General features: G+C 36.2%; 1 protein-coding gene across 4 annotated transcripts in view; it reads left to right on the top strand.

The window, feature by feature from the left end:
• Positions 1-16,544, top strand: part of DOP1A (DOP1 leucine zipper like protein A) — a 101,059-nt gene that overhangs the window by 62,192 nt on the left and 22,323 nt on the right. For all 4 annotated transcript variants that reach the window (XM_077750319.1, XM_077750318.1, XM_077750321.1 and 1 more), the window contains 8 exons: positions 785-1,059; positions 2,233-2,385; positions 4,493-4,593; positions 5,911-6,170; positions 8,164-10,153; positions 10,978-11,089; positions 11,195-11,377; positions 12,857-12,982. In XM_077750319.1, the coding sequence (XP_077606445.1) occupies positions 785-1,059; positions 2,233-2,385; positions 4,493-4,593; positions 5,911-6,170; positions 8,164-10,153; positions 10,978-11,089; positions 11,195-11,377; positions 12,857-12,982 (3,200 nt within the window). The remainder of the gene's footprint in view (positions 1-784; positions 1,060-2,232; positions 2,386-4,492; positions 4,594-5,910; positions 6,171-8,163; positions 10,154-10,977; positions 11,090-11,194; positions 11,378-12,856; positions 12,983-16,544) is intronic.

Below are 16,544 nucleotides of genomic sequence, written 5' to 3'. Positions count from 1 at the left end.
TAAAATTGGGATTTTTTTTTTAGCCAGTTCATTTTTTAAAGTGTTATCTAAATTTGAAGATTTTCTTAAGTTTGTTTATTTATTATTTTGAGAGTGCACAAGTAGGGGAGGCAAGGGCAGGGAGAGTGGGGGAGAGAGAGAATCCTAAGCAACCTCTGCACTGTCAGTGGGATGCCCAATACAGGGCTTGAACTCAGGAACCCTGAGATCATGACCTGAGCTGAATTCAGATGCTTGACTGATTGTGCCACCCAGATGTCCCTGAATTTTTTAATGAAATATTGTCTTCATGGGGAGATATATATGTTGGTATATTGGAAAAGTTTGTGATTTTGATGCCTTCACGGTTTGCTTACAAGTGAGTTGAAGGTAAGAAGGAAATTAACTCCTTCATCTAGAGACAAGTAACGTAACATTTATATCCATTGGTTCCCTTTATTAAGACCAGTATCCCATGTGTTTACCATTATTTAAATTTTTATATATGCACACACAGTGCAGTGAGGACTGTATAATGCTTGTTGGTTAGGGTACTGTTTTTCAAAACAGGGGAATACATTGTATGATGTGGCATAAGAGAATTACATACTAAAAAAGTTCATGAGATTCTTGTTGCTGCTTTATTTTCTTAAAGCTCCAGTCTAGGTGAGAAACCATGGTTTTACTAGCAGGTCAAGGCCTAAAGGTATTGAGAAGAGGTGCCTTGTTTTGAAATGCACCTGGACGTTGGTATATTTGTGAAAAGTTTAGTGTGATGAGCTCCACCTTCCATCTTTTGTTTCAGACTGGGAGCATGTGCAGCCTCCACTGTGGCTACAGACCCTGATGAGCGCATGCAGCCAAGCAAGCGATTTCAGTGTGCAGAGTGTTGCTATTTCGTTAGTCATGGACCTGGTGGGACTGACTCAGTCTGTGGCCATGGTCACTGGGGAGAACATCAATAGTGTGGAGCCTGCACAGCCCTTAAGTCCGAACCAGGGAAGAGTGGCGGTGGTTATTAGACCTCCCCTCACTCCGGGCAATCTGAGATACATTGCTGAGAAGACTGAATTTTTCAAGGTAAATTCTGAGAAATACATGCATGACCAAGATGGTACTTGACCTAGATTGCTTAGCAGAGATCTGGGAGATAATAATCAGGCTTCATTGAATACCTGTTAATATTATAATGTCTACTTCATCTGTACTGCTTTGCCCATCTTGTACCCAGTTTTGCGAGAGGGAAAAAGTATGAGTGGAAATGAGGATGAGGTTAGGGAAGGCTCCAAAGCCACAGAAGGAGTAATTTCAGCTAAAAAAGAAGTTAAGTCCATTGATAAAATAAGACTTATTTCAACATGACATGGTTATGTCATGGTTTTGCTTTTCATAGAGTATAATCTCAGCTCTCCAAACTCCCAGGAAAAGTTTTTCTGACTCTGTATAGTTTGATTATCATCTGTGGTGTACGATGCCATTCAGAAAAAAAAAAATGTGGTTTTTGATTCCTATCACAGCAGTATAGATGAATGTCCTCTACATGGAAAGAACATAAGTACATTGGATTATATTATATCTTAAGCAGGTAGATTCTTTATGTATAAAAAAGTTTGTTAATTTTATCTCATTTCAAGTCATTGTGCCCCACTGGATAGTTCTTTCTGCTAAAGTTGGTTTCTGTAACAACAGTGTGGCGGTAAACCCTCAAGATGGGTATATTTTTTATTAATGCTGTCATAGATCATCAAGTGCTGTGTGTTACATGTCGCTCTTAAACACATACAACCTGTTTTATATGCCTTAAGTAATTTGGATATTTTAACTGTAAGTTATATTTTACTTTGTAACATGTAACCATCAATATTGTATTCAGTGTAAGGTTTGTATGCTCTTACGGATAATGTATTCTAGCAACGCTTTACTAAATGTCACTCAAATAGTGAAGTGGGGTCTTCTCTAGGCCCTGTAGAAAGTTCTTCCATGTTTGATGTTTAACATAAATATCGTTAGGGAGGGATCTTAAAATAATAAAAATAGTCATTAAAGGTCTATCATAAGAGGTTCCAATGGCCTGGATGATCAAAAAGTGAGCACATGGAAAGCTGTACTTTTAAATCTCATCCTAGTAGCATAATGAACATTGAAGACCTTCAGTGGTATTCAGAGACTTGTTTGTACCTAACAGGAAATGCTTATTAAATAAGTTTAAATGTATGGTTTTATAATACTCACTTTTACAATCTTTTTCTATAGCATGTAGCTTTAACATTGTGGGATCAGCTGGGAGATAGGACACCTCAGCACCACCAGAAAAGTGTGGAACTCTTTTATCAACTACATAACTTGGTTCCTTCTTCTAGCATCTGTGAGGATGTTATAAGTCAGCAGTTAACCCATAAAGATAAGGTAAATTCTTTTTTCATCTTGACCCACCCTGACCTACCCTGCTCCCAATTATACCAAAAGGTAAATTAAAGAAACTCTAGGAAAATTATTGTAGCTAGTATCTAATTAGGGATTATATAAATTCATTGAGTGATCTTCATGTCCTTAAAACAAATTGGTTCTGTCCTTATTTATTTATTTGTTTGAGAAAGTGCACACGCATAAGCAGGGTGAGGGAGAAGGAGAGAGAGAATCTTCAGTAGGCTCCATACCCAGTGCAGAGCCCAACGTGGAGCTCGATCCCACGACTCTGAAATCATTACCTGAGCAGAAATCACAAATTACATGCTCAACCTACTGAGCCATGCAGGCACTCCATTCTGTCCTTTAGAAGAAAGTTCTTTACAAAAGCATCAGTAATATGAAAATTCAAGTAACCCAAAATCAAATACTGGGTTTATTTCTTGGTTCAGGACACCATTTGTGGGTAGCAGTAATTAAAGTTGTTGCTGGTCCAAGTTCTTGGATCATTTATAGAGGAAACAGTGGCTTTGGTTATGGAACTACGGCTGTGTTAACAACTGATGTATGTGAAATGATGTGTATGTGAAGTTACATTTATAAGCCGTAGAATGCTAATATACGAGATTATATATTATTTGTGTTAAAATATCCAAAATAAGGATTTTGTGTCCCAGTGTACATGAAGTGGTCTGTAAGTCAGTAAGAGTGAAGGTGATAGAGTCATTGGTACACCTGAGAGGAAACTGAGATGTGTGATATTCCCATGTCTGCTCTGTAACATAAATCAAAGATTTTATTGAACAGCTTTTAGAATTAGAACACCCTAATTCTTAATAACGCTAAATGCAAGTGAGCTTGACTGAGTCATTCAGAAAGGCATGGTATTGAGTAAATGAAGCTTTTAGCCAGGAGAGAAGTGACAAATGAAAGAGAAAATGAGAGGCATGAAAAGTTTATTCCGAGAAAAATGTTAAAATTCTATTTCTGCCTCAACACATTTTTTCAAAAAATTTTTAGGAATAAAGTGTTTAATAAAGCCACTTTATTATGGATAATAATAATTATTATTTTGGAATAAAGTGTTTAATAAAGCCACTTTATTATGGATGTTTATTCTACATCCATNGAATAAAGTGTTTAATAAAGCCACTTTATTATGGATAATAATAATTATTATTATTTTGGAATAAAGTGTTTAATAAAACCACTTTATTATGGATGTTTATTCTACATCCACGAAAAAGATTAAGATACTGTTATAACTTTTTAATATGTTTGTATTGGTTGATATACAAACACAGGCTTCATAGGAAAAGCATTTAATAGGCCCACAGGGAAAAAGGAAGCACCCTTCAAACTGATCACAAGCAGTTGAGACCATTTTAGTCCCTGATTTTGGAGAGCTTTTATTTGAATTCCACAGATGCTACAATAGAAAGACTATGAAAATCTTGATAACTTCAGTTTCTACCTGATTTGTATTCATTTCTGTTCATTATCTAACACCAAATGCTGGTCTTTCTAAATCATTTATTTTTCCATTGTTCTCTCCATTGTTATCATAACAATGTTTTCCAGATAATCTCAAAATGATACATTTTTCTCATAGAAATAATGTTTTAGGTGTCTAAATTTTCAAATCTAATAAACCAGCTTTATAAGTAATGATAAATTTATTTGAGATAATATATAATTTCTGGAAGCAAAAGTAAATTATATGGTATAATAAAATAAATTTTGACTACTAAGTATTTTTATTAAGATAAGGGAAAAATGCTTCTGATACTGAAGATAATCGTAACATGCACATTATTCACTCTTTCCATGCCCTATTACATGGTAATCTAGAAAACTGGTTACCTAGTATAAACTAAATAATAATGATTTCTGAGGTAGTGTGAGATGACTTTTTAGGTTCAGTGTTTCTGTTATTTTTTATTTTTTTTACATTTCTACTTTCATCAAAACAGTTTTATTGTATGGTATATTGAGTACTATGAACATTTAACCTAATACTCTCTCTTAAATTGCTACATTGATTTTGATAAAATTGTTTAATATCTCCAAGGGAAAAAATAATTTAATCTCCCATATTCCTCCTCAGAAAATAAGGATGGAAGCACATGCAAAATTTGCAGTTCTTTGGCATCTAACAAGGGATCTCCATATAAACAAATCATCATCTTTTGCACGTGCTTTTGACAGGTTGGTTACATTTGATACTCGGATTTTATAGTCAGGTATCTCAATGTCTCTTTTCTTGAATCCTCTGGCTAATTTGGCAGGGGTAGAAGATAGCAGTTTACAGATATTATAAAGAGAGCTTATAAATTATTTATTAAAAATCTAAGGTATATTAGAATGCATGGCATTGAAGCACCCAGCTCCCCTTTCTTTTACTGGATGACTATTCAGCCAGACCCCTGCTGTGTGCCAGGCAGCATTCTAGGTGTCAGGGATACAGCAATGGGTCCATATTCACAGAGGAGTTTCAGTATAAACAGTAGATTATATAACGATTTCTCTAACAGTTATTTTCAAACTTCTGCCTGAACTGGACATCATAAATCTATAGCTAAAATACGCATTCCTTCCATGGATTCAGAGAACCTGGAGCTGCCTGAGGGCAGTTTTGCTGCTTGTCTACACCACTCAGGATGACTCATGCCCCAGATAAGAAGTTTGCCTTAACTTCCAAGGAGATGCTATGTAGAGGTAGCTTTAGATACTGGCCCAGGATACCAGTCTCACCACCATAGAGGCCACAGATCTGACTCTGCTTAAAGCCCAGCTAAGTATCAGTTGTTTGCTTTCCTGGACATTACTTCAGACATTACTTTTTCAACATCAACATTTTCAAATAATTTGCTATTGTACCAGTACAATGAACTATGCCCTTCGCCTTGGTACTTTACAAGTACCATCCCTCATTTGACAACTGCCTTTTCTCATCGTACAAGTGAGGCACTGAAGGACCAGAGAAATAAGTGGCTTGCCCAAGACCACACATGAGGTAGAGTTGATAGCCCAGATTTGAATCTTGGGTTTTCAGATTACAGACCACACCTCCATACCGTTCACAGAGGTTCTTTCCTTGAGTTAAGCACATAGGTTTGTCTCGTAAAGAGATTGGGCACAGAAGAGCATGGAAGTAGTGTTAACTTGCAGGGAGTTCAGTATTTGATGATATGAGCAGGAATATGTTGGTGAAACAAGCATAAGGTTTTTTTTTCTCCTATTCTTTACTATTTATCTTATAAAAGTAACGTATGCTTGTGAAATTAAAACACAAGTATATAAGAAAAGGGAAAAGACAATTTTCTCCTGTTTCATATCTACTGAGACTGTAGGGATTAAGATGATTAAAATGATGTGGTCAAAAGTTATCCTGAAGTATGATTAACTTTTAAAAAGTTAATTCAAAATAATATAACTTATAGTAATATGATTTAAGAAAAACTAGAGTATTACAATTAAAGTAGATGTTTTGTTCTTTGTTTTAATTATTGGTGTTTATTGTAGGTCACTGTTCATCATGCTAGATAGCCTTAACAGTCTCGATGGTTCTACCAGCTCTGTGGGACAAGCCTGGCTGAACCAAGTGCTGCAAAGACATGACATTGCAAGAGTTTTGGAACCATTGCTGTTGCTCCTGCTTCATCCCAAAACTCAGAGGGTTTCAGTGCAGCGTGTACAAGCAGAACGTTATTGGAATAAGGCTCCCTATTATCCCGGAGAAGAGAGTGACAAGCATTTCATGCAAAATTTTGCCTGCGGCAATGGTGAATATCACATGGAAGTAGAATAGCTCTATTTAGAATTAAGTCATTAAAATAAAATGAGAAGTGAACACAACAGTGATTGACAACAGTGGGGTTTTCTCCATCCACTTACTTTCTCCCATCCACGTGTACTGGCAGTGCTTATGTGAGCCATGCCAGAGCGTACTTCATCAATGATCATATTAGAGGACTGGATTTCTCTTATCAGTTGACTCTTTCAGGGGAGGAGTCAGCACAGATTTCAGAGACAGTTTTCAATTTTGATGGAAATACTTTTAGAGTTTAATTAGCAAGTTTGATTTTACAAAGCTCTGGAGATACTTCCTTGGGAATATATAATAAGCTTGTAATGCACATTTGTAATTCATGAGTCATTCTCCTCATCTGTGAAAAAGGAATAGTAGTACCCACCTTTCCAGGCTTCGTTGTGAACATGACACATACTCCTCTTTGTGACACATTTAGTGCAGACTGGCATATCATAAGTGTTAGTTAGATATTCACTATTATTACTTGAGGTCCACATTTTACAAACTATCCAGTGAGGCCGTCTACAATATGGTGATAATGAGCTCTTAGATTAATTTATTATACTTCAGGGACAAAACACTCTCACATATCTCATTCATATCTTGACAAATAATCCTGTGAGTTCAGTAATAAAAATGTCATTTTACCTAGCTGGGAGCAGATGCTTAGGGGTCTGGAGCTTTCTTAAAGTCCCATGCCTGCTACTTGATGCAGCTGCAACTACACCATCATGCCTCCGTTTCATCTTTAGTGTGTTTCTACAGACTGGACAGAGCCCTCTATGGAACCCCCCTTTCCACTGCTTCCCCTGAGTCTTCTCAGAGCATGTCTGACCCTGCCTATTACCAGAACTTCTTTCTGTTAGCCCTTTACCCACAGCCATTCCTGCCTGTCTGCTGAATTCTTGCCTTGCCTCCGAGATTGATCCCCTTACCTGTAGAGTCACAGTGCTTTCCCTGAATTCTATTACATTTGCTTTGTAACACTCATGGAAGGAACTAAGCCTTCTGCTCACTTTTAAAAGAATGCTGTCAGCACTGTGTGCCCTCCAAAAAGTACAGAAAATGATGAATTTGTGACCCCCTACTGAGTTGAAACTCTAGANATTGATCCCCTTACCTGTAGAGTCACAGTGCTTTCCCTGAATTCTATTACATTTGCTTTGTAACACTCATGGAAGGAACTAAGCCTTCTGCTCGCTTTTAAAAGAATGGTGTCAGCACTGTGTGCCCTCCAAAAAGTACAGAAATGGATGAATGTATTTGTGACCCCCTACTGAGTTGAAACTCTAGGGAGAACAATGATATCTTTTCCTTCTCACACCCCCATTGTCTCTTGGTTTAGGGCCTTACTTATACTAGATAATTCATAAGTATTGAATTTTATTGAAATCAAGGTTACATATGTGTGTATTTATATGTATGTCTGTATATATGTGTGTGTGCATGTATATATATGTATGTGTGTATATATGTGTGTGTGTATATATACATATATATATATATCAACTAAAGTATTTGAATTCTTAGAAATAAAATAAAGGGAAGCATTACACAGGAAGGAAAAAAACAAAAATTTTGAACTGCAGTAAAAAACATACCTTATTTGGGAATAAGAGCAAATTTTGATACTGTAGCTATTTTAAATGTGTTGTTTTATTTCAGTTAAATAATAGTCTTTCTATCATTGCATTGTCTTTACTAAATTCTAGTTAATAGTCACTTACATAATTTTCTAACTTTCAATTAAGTAATAGTCCTATCGTTACATTGTCCTTACTAAACTTTAGTTAATAGTCATCTACATCATTGTCTAAAATAGTAATAAATTAAAGTAATATTTTAGTAGGAAAGTATAAGTAGGTGATGAAACTAATGTTTAAAAATCTTGAGTTTAGTATACAATTCAATTATTTTAATGTATTTTATCTTTTTCCTTCTTTACTATTTTTCTCATATGCCAGTAAGCCAAGTACAGCTCATTGCATCTAAAGGAATTAGTGAAAAGCCGCTCACCATGGACGAAATAGAGAACTTTAGTCTCACTGTTAATCCATTGAGTGACAGACTTTCCCTTCTAAGTACCAGCAGTGAGACGATTCCAATGGTTGTATCTGATTTCGATCTTCCAGACCAACAGATAGAAGTACTTCAGAGTTCTGACTCTGGATGTTCACAGTCCTCTGCTGGGGACAACTTGAGTTACGAAGTAGATCCTGAAAATGTGAATGCCCAAGAAGACTCTCAAGTGCCAGGTGAAAGCTCCCCAGATGATGATGTTCAACAGGTAGTCTTTGACCTGATATGTAAAGTCGTAAGTGGCCTCGAAGCAGAATCTGCATCAGTGACATCTCAGTTAGAAATGGAAGCTATCACCCCAGAGCACAGTGACCTAGGTACGGGCGAGGAGGACCTTAAAACTGATGAGCAGTCTGCTGCGCAGGGTCAGGGTGCTTTGCTGAGTAACGACAGTTCTCAGTTGCTGGCTGTGTCTGCGGAGGGAGGCCGTGAGTACCTGGCAAATGGAATCTCCAGAAATAGTTCCTCACCTTGTATTTCAGGAACCACACAGATTCTCCAGGACTCTAACGTTGCTTCTATAGAAACCAAATCCAGACAGAGGAGTCACAGCAGTATTCAGTTCAGCTTCAAAGAAAAATTATCAGAAAAAGTCTCCGAGAAAGAGACCATCGTTAAGGAGTCAGGTAAACAACCGGGAGCAAAACCTAAAGTAAAACTTGCCAGAAAAAAGGACGACGACAAGAAAAAAACTTCAAATGAAAAACTCAAACAAACCAGTGTATTCTTCAGTGATGGTCTGGATTTAGAAAACTGGTACAGCTGTGGAGAAGGAGAAATTTCTGAAATTGAGAGTGATATGGGTTCTCCAGGATCACGGAAATCTCCCCATTTCAACATCCACCCGCTCTATCAGCATGTGCTTCTGTATCTCCAGTTGTATGATTCATCAAGGACTCTCTATGCTTTTTCTGCCATCAAAGCCATCTTGAAAACTAACCCTATTACTTTTGTAAATGCCATTTCAACCACTAGTGTAAATAATGCATATACCCCTCAGTTGTCTCTGCTTCAGAATCTCTTGGCCAGACACCGGATTTCTGTTATGGGCAAAGACTTTTATAGTCACATTCCAGTAGACTCAAATCATAACTTCCGGAGTTCTATGTACATAGAAATTCTTATTTCCCTCTGCTTATATTACATGCGAAGCCATTACCCAACTCATGTCAAGGTTACTGCACAAGATTTAATAGGCAATCGAAACATGCAGATGATGAGCATAGAAATTTTGACACTTCTCTTTACTGAGCTGGCAAAAGTAATAGAAAGCTCAGCCAAGGGTTTCCCTAGTTTTATCTCTGACATGTTATCTAAGTGCAAAGTTCAGAAAGTGATTCTTCACTGCTTGCTGTCATCTATCTTTAGTGCACAGAAATGGCATAGTGAGAAAATGGCAGGTAAGAACATGGTTGCCGTGGAAGAAGGTTTCTCAGAAGATAGCCTTATCAATTTCTCAGAGGATGAATTTGACAATGGCAGCACACTCCAGTCACAGCTTCTTAAAGTGCTTCAGAGGCTCATTGTTCTAGAACACCGGGTAATGACTATCCCTGAAGAGAATGAAACAGGTTTCGATTTTGTTGTATCTGACCTGGAACACATCAACCCCCATCAGCCCATGACTTCTCTTCAGTATTTGCATGCTCAGCCAATTACATGTCAAGGCATGTTCCTCTGTGCAGTGATACGAGCTTTGCATCAACACTGTGCTTGTAAGATGCACCCACAGTGGATTGGTTTAATCACATCTACTCTGCCTTACATGGGAAAAGTTCTACAGAGAGTGGTTGTTTCTGTGACACTACAGCTTTGCAGGAATTTAGATAATCTAATTCAGCAGTACAAATATGAAACAGGATTATCTGATAGTAGGTAAGGGTTGATTTTTAACTTTATCATTAACATTTTTCACCTTAGGACTGCTTAATCATCCAGAGAATCCGTTACAATTTGAATACACAAATTAACTGTATCAGTAGGTTACAAATCATATGTTATTTACACAAAGAAGGAAAGTCATCCTGAGTTTCAATCAGTAAAATAATTAAGAATGGAGAAGAGAAGGAAGATTCAAACAGGCCTTTTTTCTCCTAAAGTAAGAAACATTAATTTAGATGTTCTTGACTGAGCTGACGAAAATAATACAGAGCCTAGCAAAGGGTTTCCCTAGTTTTATCTAATAAGTTATCTAAGTAGAAGTTGATTGCGCACAAAAATTAATTTTAAATTAAAAATAATTGCTTTCCTGTCTGATTTTATTTCTGATTTTCATGATTTAGTGGTGAATTCCATCTGTATCCCCATGTTCAATTAGTCTGTCAGAAATTAGCCAGGTGTTTAATCGACTAGTATTTATTTCATCTCCTATATAACTTTAGCTACTACATGTAAAATCTAAGAAAACTGCCTATGTCATTTAATATTGATGTGCCTGCTGTTACATAGTCACTAGAGATTTACTAGCTATACTTGGTTATTTTGTATTGAATTTGTTTAGCCAAAAAGAACTCTAGTACAACTCACTCAATTCATAGAGTAGGATGTAAAAGCTTCTAATTTATGCTCTTAGTCATTTATTTATGTAATATTTATTGAGCACCTACTCTGTGCCTAGGACATGCTGGACATTTACCATTGAAAAAACATGAAGTTTTCTTTCACAGAACTTGCGTTCAACTGAATGCGTTTCTTTTCAGGCCTCTGTGGATGGCATCAATCATTCCACCAGATATGATTCTTACTCTTTTAGAAGGGATCACAGCCATTATCCATTACTGTTTATTGGATCCTACTACTCAGTATCACCAAGTAAGACTGCACAAATATTTTACTCCTTTTTGAAGACTGAGGTCTAATAAGTACCTATTTGTAAACTTCAGTAAGTAATATGCATTTTTCCCCCAACTTTAATAGCTTTTGGTCAATGTAGACCAAAAACACTTGTTTGAAGCCCGCAGTGGAATCCTCTCCATCCTTCACATGATCATGTCCTCTGTGACCTTGCTCTGGAGCATCCTGCATCAGGCTGATTCTTCAGAAAAGATGGCTGTTGCTGCCTCTGCGTCTGTCACCACTATTAATCTTGGAGCCACAAAGGTTAGATAATTCACACTTCATCTGTGGAGCTCAAGAGTGTGTTCAACGACTTTCCTAAAGATTGTATTCAGAATCTGTGAATAATTTGAGTAGTATGTATGGCATGCTTCATGAATTAATTATCAAATGATTTTAATTATTTCATTGAGAAATGACATATCACAGATTTCAGCCATTTTAAGTATATACAATACAATGATTTTTTTCCTAGTACATTGTCACCACAATTTTTGAACATGTTCATCACTGCAAAAAGATTCCAGGGCCCATTTGCAGTCACTCCCTATTCTCATTGCCAGCTCCAATCAACCATTAATTTGTTTCCTCTACATATAGATTTGCTTTTTCTGTTTGTTTTTTGTAAATGAAATCATACATTATTTAGTCTTTTGTATCTGGCTTCTTTTATGTGGCAATATTTTTGAGGTTCATTCATACTTAGAATTTTGTTCCCTTTCTTGAGGATTTTTAAAGTTGACATTTTAACATGGAAAATCCTTCTGGAAAAGAATTTAGCAATATGTACGGAGAGCTTTAAAAGTTTGGCAATCTATAACCTAGTACACTACTTTAGTAATCAGTTCTAAGACAGTCAAAATTATGCAAAGATATATATATATATATCTTTATATATATCATTATGGCCTTATTTAGTGGCACAAAGAAAGATCCTAAACAATAAATAAGGAAAAGATTAAATAAATTCTCCTTTTAGTGCTCCATTATGTAGCTACAAATTGCATTTTTGAAGAAATCTCGGTGGAAAATGTATAAAACTTTAGTGAAACTAGCATGTTACATAATCTTGTAACATGTAAATACAAATATTGTATTTACAATTACATAAAGAATTATATGCAGAAAAAGAAATTAGTGCATTTAATAGTGAATATCTGAGGATGATGTGATTAATGGTTGAGTTTTAAAAAAAATTTTCTCATACTCAGGCATTTTCCAAACTTTCTACTTTATATTTAGAGGAAAATCATATTTCAAGGCATATTATTCAATGTCAAGTTGTTGAATTTGACAACTTTTGTCAAGTTACCTAATCTTACTCTTTGACCTTACTCCCTAGATCTGGGTGTAATGGGAGCACAACTGAAATTGAGGGAAGGCAAAGGATGGAAACCATTAGAAAATTTTATCTAAGAACTTAGGTTTAGATTAAACTTTGTTTTTCTGTTGTATAACTTCACTTAAAAAAAACTTTTCCTTTTTTAAAGGAATCTACATCAAATGTATTTGAAATTCATATATAGTGTTTTCCTCTATTTCATAGAGACTCTTGCATCTGGCTGATTGGCAGTTGTCATTATATAGTGTTGATTTTTTTTTTGCAGTTAAAATGACCATGATTGAACTCTTAACACTATTAGAATTTCCTCCACTGTTACTGAGGAAGCAAAACATGAAAGTGCTATATATTATTAAAAAAAAAAACTAAAACCCACTTGTCATTTGTTTAAATTGTTTTAGAACTTGAGACAACAGATCCTTGAATTATTGGGCCCCATTTCAATGAATCATGGTGTTCATTTTATGGCTGCTATTGCATTTGTATGGAATGAAAGAAGACAAAACAAAACGACCACTAGGACCAAGGTATGTGTTTAACCATTTAGTATTTTTGTTGTTTTGTTTGATAAGCATTTGGTGAGTACATGCTAATTTTCAAGTCTCCGTTAATGGCAGTGGGGCTGGGGTGGGATGAGGAGTGGAAACACAATAGTTTTTCTGTAAGTTTAGACAAAGATGTATTGCCTAAATGTCTTGAGTTTAAAAATCATCATTTTGTGTAAAAAAAGAAATTAGTGTGATATTAACTATATTTTAGATGGAAAAGTTAACATGGTGCAGTGTATTTTTTAAATGTTTGTCATTCAGGGTCAAAGGGAGGCTATGGAGTATTTTCATCTTGACTTGTTTTTCATTAAGATGTGATAGCTTCAGTAGTTCATTTCTAAATATAATTCGTACATTGGTTTAACTGGATTGTATATGTGAAATTGTTGCTTTTGAGTTTGAAAGCTCAAAAATGTTTTATATTAGAAATACATAGTGACTCATTAGAATATTAGGCTATTAAATAATTAACATTCACATAAGATATACAATTTGTCTAGTTAAAGGTTTCTGATCTGTTATTTTTGTGCTGATTTCATATTACATATATGTTGAAATTTCAAAAGGAATAAAAATAAATGAACATTCCTACTTATGCCCCCCGCCCCCACCCCCTTTTTTTTTTGCATGTGAAGATCCAGTAGCAGATACTACATTAGAACTGAAATCCTGGACTGTATTTAAAATCAGTCAAGGACCTGTTGTATAACAAGGCATATCGAACACTTGCACTTTTCTTTGTTCTGCTTTCAAAAATGAGAATAAAAGAACTTAAAAAGACTTAAACCCACAATGACAAAAATTGAGGGAGTTGACCACAGAAAAAGAAGCATCAGCAAAATTTTGCAAGATAAAACACAGGTCTGAGTAGTAACTGATTTAGTAGAGAAAATTGGTATCTAAGTTGCTGTAAAAAAGGAACCACTTGCCACTGTAAAACTACAGATGATCTCTGGAAGTAGAAATGTCAGGTACTACTTTATTTTNGGGGGTGGAGGGTGTAGAGGGAGGGGCAGGGAGAGAGGGAGACACAGAATCAGAATCAGGCTCCAATAGCACAGAGCCTGACATGGGGCTGGAACTATTGAAACTGTGAGATCATGACCTGAGCTCAAGTTGGACACTCAACCAACTGAGCCACCCAGATGCCTCAGAAATGTTAGTTCTAAAGACAAAAGGTTGTGGTGGGGTGAAATCTGGAGGAGTAATTGAAAATTTATTTAAGGAGCAACTAGACCACGTCTAGATCTCTCATCCCCAACCCAAGCAACCACCCACTCACTCTCTTACCCTACTTAAGCAAGAGACTGGAGCCAAGTTTGCTTAAGAGTTTGGTCAAGAAAGGCTCTGAACCTGAGAGCACAAGATTCACACAGGTAGACATTAGACTTCATGATGAAAACAGGAGCATTCACAACAAGTTTATATACTGAAAAATGGGCATCAACCTCACCTCAGTGAGGTGGCAGGAAGCAACATGGCCCTTAGGTAGGAATTTTGAGGATTCCCCTCTAGGAAAATGACTTGACCAGGAAAAAAAGATCTATAGTTGCTGAAGTTTTTGACTATACTAACAAAACACTAGGCTGCAGTCACCACACAGGAAGGCTTCCCTATCCATCAGTCTTGCACATAAATGCTTGACTTCCCATCACTTTTTCTTTTCCAAAAGCAGTAATAGCATAGTTGTTAAGAGCACAGACTTCGAAACCAGATCCGTGAGGTTCAAATCCTTACTTTAATTACTAANAACTAGATAAAGTCAAACAATGCAGGTAACAGAATAACATGTAAGTAATAATAGCAGTGCCTCTCCAAGAGGGGAAGCTATGTTGCATCCATGAGATAGGATCATAAAAAAGATGTTTGCAAAAATTACAGTTTTTCTTGAATATAAAACTTTTTATAGTGGAAGTCAAGCAAAATCAGTATAAGGGTTGGAAGAGAAAGCAGATAAATATTNAAGTAGGGTAAAGGAGATCAGAAAACTAGAAGAATGATACTGGGGGCTCAATATCTTTTTGCAGAAAAAATGAGGGAGGAAAATGTAATGAAATAGTATAATAAAATTCTCCAGAAATGAAGGAAATGAGTTTCCACAGACACTCTGAAAAGAGATTTATCAAAGATCAGCATATAATTTCAGAACACTGGAGATAAATGATCTGAAAATCGTCTTCAGAGAAAATAACTTTCCTATTCAGTGTAAAAACAGTAAAACTTGTCAAGAGCAGCACTGGAAATTATGGGAAAATCAGTTTCAACTTACAATGCTATACCCAAACTGTCACTCAAGGCATTTTGAACCATGGAATATCTGTTTTTTTTAAAAAATGTCATTACCATCAGTTCACCGTCTCTCAGTAACTGAAAGATCCTCTCTATTAGAGGGGGAATAAACCAAGAAGGAAGAGGACATGGGATCCAAGCAATAGGGGTTCTGACACAGAAGACTTAGAAAGAGAATCTTTAGGCTGATGGTCCCAGAAAAGGTATCAAAATGTTTGTGTAAGCCTAGAGAGTACCAATCCAGGATAGAACAGAAAGACCTTGAATAGATATCTCAGGGGGAGAAAAAAAAAAAAAGAGCCACCTGAGTGGCTCAGTCAGTTCAGTGTCCAACTCTTGATTTCAGCTCAGGTCATGATCTCAGCTACTGAGGTTGAGCCCCACATCAGCCTCTGCATTGACAGAATGGACCTTGCTTGGGATTCTCTCTCTCCCTTTCTCTCTCCCTTTCTCTCTGCCTCTCCCTGACTTGCATGGGTGTGTGCACTCTCTCCCTCTTGAAATAAACTTTAAAAATAATAAGGAGAAAGAAGAGGTAGAAGATTAATAATTACCTAATGTATTTTAATATGTAATGAGAAGTTTACAGTCACGTGGATGAATTTGTGATCAAGATGGAGAAAACCAAACAGAAATATAGCAGTTTATTAACTCTAGGAAAAACAAAAACAAAAAGAAATGTAATGACAGTATAATACACAGTATAGCTGTAAATATCATATGAATATTGAATATTTAAATAAAATTACAATATAACTATGTTGGGAGGTTAGGGAGGAAAAATGTAAAGGAGCTAAATTTTTGTCTTCTGAAATAGGAAGTCTGTAGGAAATTGGAAAAAAACCATGAAATAGTAAAAACATAGCTGTGTGTAAATCAAAACCACAATGAGATACCACCTCACACCTGTCAGAATGGCTAAAATTAACAACTCAGGCAACAACTGGTGAGGATGTGGAGAAAGAGGATCTCTTTTGCACTGCTGGTGGGAATGCAAACTGGTGCAGCCACTGTGGAAAACAGTATGGCATTTCCTCAGGAAATTAAAAAAAGAACTACCCTATGACCCAGCAACTGCACCACTAGGTATTTATCCAGGGGATACAGGTGTGTTGTTTCAAAGGGGCACATGCATCCCAATGTTTATAGCAGTGCAATTGACAATAGCCAAAGTATGGAAAGAGCCCAAATGTCCATCGATGGATAAATGGATAAAGCAGATGTGGTATTGAGGCACCTGGGTGGCTCAGAA

Source organism: Crocuta crocuta, unplaced genomic scaffold (genome assembly GCF_008692635.1).
Source record: "Crocuta crocuta isolate KB4526 unplaced genomic scaffold, BGI_CrCroc_1.0 scaffold9, whole genome shotgun sequence".
Classification (NCBI taxonomy): Eukaryota; Metazoa; Chordata; class Mammalia; order Carnivora; family Hyaenidae; genus Crocuta; species Crocuta crocuta.
The sequence above is the reverse complement of the archived record's forward strand: the minus strand, read 5'-3'. Positions and strand labels throughout refer to the sequence as shown.